The 7,135-nt window shown below is 43.1% G+C and overlaps 1 protein-coding gene across 7 annotated transcripts in view; it reads right to left on the reverse strand.

The window, feature by feature from the left end:
* Positions 1 to 7,135, reverse strand: part of PICK1 (protein interacting with PRKCA 1) — a 67,665-nt gene that overhangs the window by 17,095 nt on the left and 43,435 nt on the right. For 4 of the 7 annotated variants that reach the window (XM_053255933.1, XM_053255932.1, XM_053255931.1 and 1 more), the window contains 2 exons: positions 4,522 to 4,615; positions 4,185 to 4,296 (listed from right to left, as the gene is read on the reverse strand). In XM_053255933.1, coding sequence (XP_053111908.1) covers positions 4,185 to 4,296; positions 4,522 to 4,562 — 153 coding nt within the window. In that variant the 5' untranslated portion in view covers positions 4,563 to 4,615. Of the gene's footprint in view, positions 1 to 4,184; positions 4,297 to 4,521; positions 4,616 to 6,779; positions 6,949 to 6,982; positions 7,130 to 7,135 lie in introns of those variants that run through there. The other 3 variants (XM_053255934.1, XM_053255930.1, XM_053255929.1) reach the window with 3 other exon arrangements.

Here is a 7,135-nt window from a genome sequence, read left to right on the forward strand (position 1 = left end):
TATAAATAAGAATGCTCAGATTCCACTCACACTACTTTAACTGGGTGGCAAACAGGTTGCACACATACACACATGGACAAATCTGTTGGTACCCTTACAGCTCATTGAAAAAGTGTTTTATGCCTCCTGAAAAGCGATTAAATGAAAAGCAATTGTCCCATGTATACCTGCAAGCCTTTGATATGTCATCGAGCAAAGCAAGTGTGAAAAGAGATAAAGTATTGCTTATTCTACAAAGATATTCTAAAGTGGCCTGGACATATTTGTTGGTACCCTTAGAAAAGATCATAAATAATTGGATTAGAGTGATTTTTCAAATGAGCTGTTTTCTTTAATTAGTATCACACATGTCTCCAATCGTGCTATCAGTCATTCAGCCTAGTTAAATGGAGAAAAGTAGTCACTCTGATGTTTGGTATCATCATGTGTCCCACAATGAACATCGACCAGAGAAAGCAAAGGAGAGAGTTGTCTGAGGAGATCAGAAAGAAAATGATAGACAAGCATGTTAAAGGCAAAGGTAATAAGACCATCTCCAAGCAGTCTGATGTTCCTGTGACAACAGTTGCAAATATGATTAAGAAGTTCAAGGTCCATGGGACTGTAGCCAACCTCCCTGGACGTGGCCGCAAGAGGAAAATCAACCCCAGAATGGGCAGAAGGATAGTGAGAATGGTAGACAAAAATCCAAGGACAACTTCCAAAGAGATACAAGCTGAACTCCAAGGTCAAGGTCCATCAGTGTATGATCGCACCATCCGTCACTTTTTGGAGTGACAGTTGGCAATGGAAGAAGACCCAGGAGGACTCCACTGTTGAAAGAAAAACGTAAAAAAGCCAGACTGGAATTTGCTAAAATGTATATTGACAAGCCACAATGCTTCTGGGTGGGAGAATGTCCTTCAGACAGATGAGACAAAACTCGAGCTTTTTGGCAAGTCACATCAGCTCTATGTCCACAGACGAAAAAATGAAGCTTTCAAAGAAAAGAACACCATACCTACTGTGAAACATGGAGGAGTCTCGGTTATGTTTTGGGGCTGCTTTGCTGCATCTGGCACAGGGTGCCTTGAGTCTGTGCAGGAAACAATGAAATCTCAAGACTATCAAGACATTCTGGAGCTAAACGTACTGCCCAGTGTCAGAAAGCTCTGTCTCTGTCGCAACTCATGGATCCTCCAACAGGATAATGACCCAAAACACACAGCTAAAAGCACCCAAGAATGGCTAAGAACAAAACATTGGACTGTTCTGAAGTGGCCTTCTATGAGCCTTGTTTTGAATCTTATCGAACATCTATGGAGAGAACTGAAACATGCAGTCAGGAGAAGACACCCTTCAAACCTGACACAGCTGGCACAGTTTGCTCAGGAAGAGTGGGCCAAACTACCTGTTGACAGGTGCAGGTGTCTCCTTGAGAGCTACAGGAATCGCTTGTTTGCAGTGATTGCCTCTAAAGGTTGTGCAACAAAATATTAGGTTAAGGGTCCCATCATTTTTGTCCATGCCATTTTCATTTGTGTTATTATTTGAAATATTCTGTTGCATCAAAACTCTAAAGCAAAGTCTGATTTTTGTTAAATGCAGAATAAACAATGATTGGTGCCAATTACTTTTGTCAGTTTCAAGTTATTTCAGAGACAATTGTGGGTTCTTCTTTTTTCGTGGAGGGGTACCAACACATTTGTCCTCGTGTGTATGCAAGGATATCACACCAACCTACATTATTTAAGTTCAAACATTATTATTTCTGTATTTAATATCTGTACTGCTTTTTCCTAAAAAAGCTCAAAACGGTGTACAAAAATTAAAAAATATCCGATAAAACATAAGTAACACCAAATAAAAATACAACAGCTAACAAACAAGCAAAAACACCAGCATAACCACCTAAGCGTATAGGTGCATACAAGCAAGTAACAACCAAAAGCTAACCTCACCAGGGAACACATGCCAGAACAAGTGTTTTTACATGGCAGCAAAAGCTATCCAGTAAGGAGACTGAATGAATCTCTTGTGGGAAGGCATTCCACAGCTTAGAAGCCACAATAGAAAAGGCCCTGTGCCAAACTACTGCCAAGTGTGTGTCTCTGAAAGAGGAAGGACCTGGAGCAGTAACCCACATGATGATGATTTATTTATTATTATTGTTTTACATATTTTTATACCGCCCAAAAATTGCTTCTCTGGGCAGTTTACAACATGATGATCTCAAAGTTCAGGCAATTCAGATCAGAGATGACAGAACATTTTTTCACTGATAAAAATAGTTTCTCCAGGAGGAGTACTTCTGATGCATTTATCTATAGTTTTTTTTTTTTAAGGTGCATATTCCATGGCACATTAACTGTTTGTGAAGGTTCAAAAATGCCATCAAACAATTTAGGATTAGAATACCTACAATACCAGCCTCTACCCATATGAATCTGCCTGTCCACTGAGATTAGGTGACAAGGCCCTTTTTTTGTATCCTGCCATCTTCTGGGGTGTGGTTGCAGGGAATGCATGAAACATCTTTTTCTGCTGCAGCTTCCAGAATATAAAATTTCCTGCTTAGGAAGTCTGGTTGGTCTCCTTCTCTACCGCTATTTCACTATGGGCTAAAGACCTGCTATTTCAGCAAGCATTTGGTTGTCTTGCTGCTTGAATTTGCTTATTGACGCTCTGTTGTTTTAATATCTTATTTGCTCCTTTTAGGTTTTGTCATAATGTTTCACAGCTTAATAGTTTAGATCGTGTTTATTGTTTATCACTGATGTGATCGTGTTTATTGTTTATCAATGATGTTAGGAGAGGAGAGCTGGTCTTGTGGTAGCAAGCATGACTTGTCCCCATAGCTAAGCAGGGTCTGCCCTGGTTGCATCTGAATGGGAGACTTGATGTGTGAGCACTGCAAGATATTCCCCTCAGGGGATGAAGCCGCTCTGGGAAGAGCAGAAGGTTCCAAGTTCCCTCCCTGATAGCATCTCCAAGATAGGCCTGAGAGAGATTCCTGCCTGCAACCTTGGAGAAGCCGCTGCCAGGCTGTGAAGACAATACTGAGCTAGATAGACCAATGGTCTGACTCAGTATATGGCAGTTTCCTATGTTCCTATGAGCCGCCTCAGTGTTTTCTTGGAAGTGGAAAGGCGGGACAGAAATTAGCTGCCTCTAATTAATTAATTAAAAATCCTAGCCCAATGAAAAAGTGCACAGTGTAACTTGTGGGAGCACCCACAATCTATTCCCCTGTAGCCAAAGAACGCTGACTTAGAAGCCATCTCTGAATCCTGCCATTTTTCCTTTGTGTGATGTCCATGGCAAGATTTCTTTAGATTTCAGGATCACACACATCAAGCTCAGGAAGCTTAATTTTTATCCTCCTCTACCACTCCATGAAATACTTGCTGCTTTGGGGACAAAAGAGAAATAACTGCTGTTCTGACCAGAGCTAGCATCAGTCATGTGCTGTTCTCTTCCCTTACCTGCCACTCAAGCTGCCCTATGACAGGCAAGGGCATGCAGATAGGCACTGAGGCCTTTCTCACGATCCGTGAGGAAGGGCTTGAAGGGGCAGGGGAGGAAGTCTCAAAAAGTTCACTTCCTCCACTTTGTGATCTCCATCACTTTGCTGGGTGGGCAGATCACCCACCCAGACAACGGCCGGCTATTGCTGGACGCAGGGAGGTTTGGGGGTCAGGAGGCCCCCAGAACTCCCATAATGCACCGCACAAGTGCATGGGGATTCCCCCAACGCTGGACAGGAGCCCCACAGTTTCCCAGCCCTGGCTGCAAATGGCTGGGGCTCGCAGACAATTAAAAAAATGAGGCTAAGGGAGCGCTTGCTCCCTTAACCTCATTTTAAAGGTGGGCTCCGGAGGCGCTTGCCGCTGGGAGCCACACGGCTCCCACTGGTTCTGACGATCAGCTTGGATTTCTTAGCCCGGTTTTGGCTGATCATCAGAACAGCCTCAATGTTTTTGCTGTTACCTTGCAGAGTTCCAATGAAACCAAGAGCGGTAGTCTGTGCTCAAAGCTGTATAGTTTGATCTTACCCTATTTATTATTTCTTCTTCTTTGTAAACAGCTTGGAGAACTTTGATGAAAAGTGGTATATAAAGATTTGTAGAAGCAGAACCCTACATGTGATTGTTACTGCCCTTTGCTTCCCAAGGATAAAATGTTCTTCTCTCACAACCACCAACCTGAACAATGTAGAGGCAGGGACAGTACTGAGCTCCTCCACCTATGCTGATCCCAATCAGATTCTGAGAGTCCTTCTTCAAAGTCACCGTCCCAGGCACGGTGGGAATCCCCCTACAACAAAAGAGAGGAACACAGACATATATAAAAACTGCCCCAGATAATTAGTTGTCCCTTAAAAAAAATTTTTTTTAGTGTCCTCTTTCTACCCCCGCTCCAGGGACAGTTGCTGTGGTGTCTGAAAAGCTGGCAGCTCAGTTAAGGGATCTGTACAGCCCACCCACCCCCTTTAAACTATTAGCAGGAAAAAAAAGTGGGAGAGAGAAGTGAAGCACTTACAGCTTGTCCTCCTCAATGTCATAGTCCAAATCTGCAAACATTGCTCCAAATGACTGATGGTTTCTTGTGGGAGATTCTGATTGTCCCAAACTGCCTAGAAAGAAGAAAAGCCCATCATCACAACTGGTAAGTGCATTTCTACATGAGCACCATCCTCTTTACTTCTGCACACTAGAATCCTAAGCTCTAGCTTTCATAAAGGAAGCTGCTTCAACTCTTCTCCATTCTCTGCACAAGGTAACAGCGGAAGAGAAAGATATTTCTTCCTTCTCCAACACATTAAACCTTTCCATTTTTAAACTATTTATTGAAGCTTGGAATACAATATTAAACACTTGACAAGTCAGTGTTTCTACCTCTGAGCATGATAAATGCTCCAGAGCAAACAAATCTCCCTATAAGTAAATACTGTGCCACACTACAACAGAATCTGTGCTTCTCAATTCCAGCATTCAATGTAACATCTGAACCAGCTCTGATTGACTTACAGTCCCACATCATGCATGGATGCAACATGGTTATGGCCAGTGTGCTCTTGTAAGTAGAAACAGGGATTTGAATTCAAGCTCCTGCATTATATTTTTAGACACAGAGACCCACTTTCACATATCAACCTACATGCATTTTTATACCATGCTCAAGTCAGTGGTTTTTTTTCTGGCCTGTACACGCATCTGCAAAGCCACCTAATGGCGCAGCAGGGAAGTGACTTGCCTAGGAAGCAAGAAGTTGTTAGTTCGAATCCCCACTGGTATGTTTCCCAAAGTTTGGGAAACATACTATATCGGGCAGCAGCAATAAGAGGAAGGTGCTGAAAGGCATCATCTCATACTGCATGGGGAAGGCAATGGTAAACCCCTCCTGTATTCTACCACGAAAACCACATGACTCTGTGGTTGCCAGGAGTCAACACTGACTTGACAGCACAAGCTTTCCTTTATACACATCTGCAAAGAACAGTCAAAGCCACTTTCATGATCATACATTTTTATTTGCATTGCTCACGTGTTCAAATAAAAAGCCTAGAATGCATATTTGATTTTTAAATTATTTGCTTCCATTTTTATATGAAGTTAACCAAACAACATTCTTAAGAACACATCAGAGGCTCAAGGGAGCTAAGGTAAAGGTAAAGTGTGCCGTTGAGTTGGTGTCAACTCCTGGCGACCACAGATCCCTGTGGTTGTCTTTGGTAGAATACAGGAGGGATTTACCATTGCCATCTCCTATGCAGTATGAGATGATGTCTTTCAGCATCTTCCTATTTTGCCGCTGCCCCGATATAGGTGTAGCATACCCGCGGGGATTTGAGCTGGCAACCTCTGGCTTGCTAATCAAGTCATTTCCCCGCTGTGCCGTTAGGTGGCTTCATCCTAAATCAGGTCACTAATCCATCTGGCTGAGTACCAGCAACGCTGATGAATAAAAGTGCCCTGGGTTTCAAGCAGAGGGTTTTCCAGACCTGATACCTGAGATCTATTAACTGAATATTCCATAGATCAAATCTGGACCTTCAACATGCAATGTGCTCTCTACCACTATGGCCACCCCTCCTAGTATCATTTGTGAAATATCCTGACACATATATAGAGAGATCAGATCTACCCTAAACACAGACACATTATACATGTTGTTGCTGCTGTTCCCATGTTGCTAAATATGCATATCTTCAAATCTGAATACAAATCTGTACATGCAAAAATGTAATATGGGAAAATGCCACATTGGTTCAAGTTTTATTTCTGCCATTTGCCATGCACAACACGCTGTCTGGCTCAAGTTCCCCATCTATAGCAGAGAACTGTCTCATGGGTTTGTGCCATGAATGGCTTGCATGCTGAGAGTGCTGCATTCATTCAAATACACCAACAGAGGGGGAGAGAGAAGAGGGTGGCCCGGTAAGGATAAAGCTGCCAACTTTATTTTTACCAGCCTCTTCTCCTTTCACACCAGCTTTGTCTACAGATCTCGGCAGGTGATAATTTTATGTCTTGCTGTGAAAAGCTTCACCTGCTGATTTCTAATTCCAAAGGAAGTAGCAAATTACCACAAGAAAACAACAACAAAACCCAAAGTCTTGTGGCACATTATAGGTGATTAGCTTCATTGTAGCATAAGCTTTTGTGTACTAGAGTCCACGAGATTGGCAACATCGGGTAATCTAGTCTATTAAAGTTTATGCCAGAATAAGTCTATTGAGTTTATTAAGGTGCCACAAGACACTTTCCTCTTTTTAAAATTGCTGATTTTAAAATTACTTTTATTTGTTGCTGTTGAGCAGGCCAGGCTGGCTTGTTCTCTGGCAGTTGGCAACCTTAAGCAAGGAATGCCCAGGGGCCACCTCTCAGGGAGGTCTGAATTTGGGGCTAAATCACTAGCAGCAGCAGGGTCTCTGTGTGGCCAAGGTGTCGGTCCCCAGGCCCCTCTTTCTGTAAGCAGCAAGACGTGGAGAGATTCATACCGGGGTGGGGGATAAATAACGAGGCCTCCCTCCCTCCAAGTTTGCCCTGAAAACTCCTCTTTTTCCCTTCCTCCTTCTGCCCCCAGAGGAGAGAGAGCAGCTCTCTCCTCTCTACCTCCCCCTGCAGGAGAGTGAGGGGTGTCTGCCCTTTCC

This window comes from Hemicordylus capensis, chromosome 5 (assembly GCF_027244095.1).
Source record: "Hemicordylus capensis ecotype Gifberg chromosome 5, rHemCap1.1.pri, whole genome shotgun sequence".
Classification (NCBI taxonomy): Eukaryota; Metazoa; Chordata; class Lepidosauria; order Squamata; family Cordylidae; genus Hemicordylus; species Hemicordylus capensis.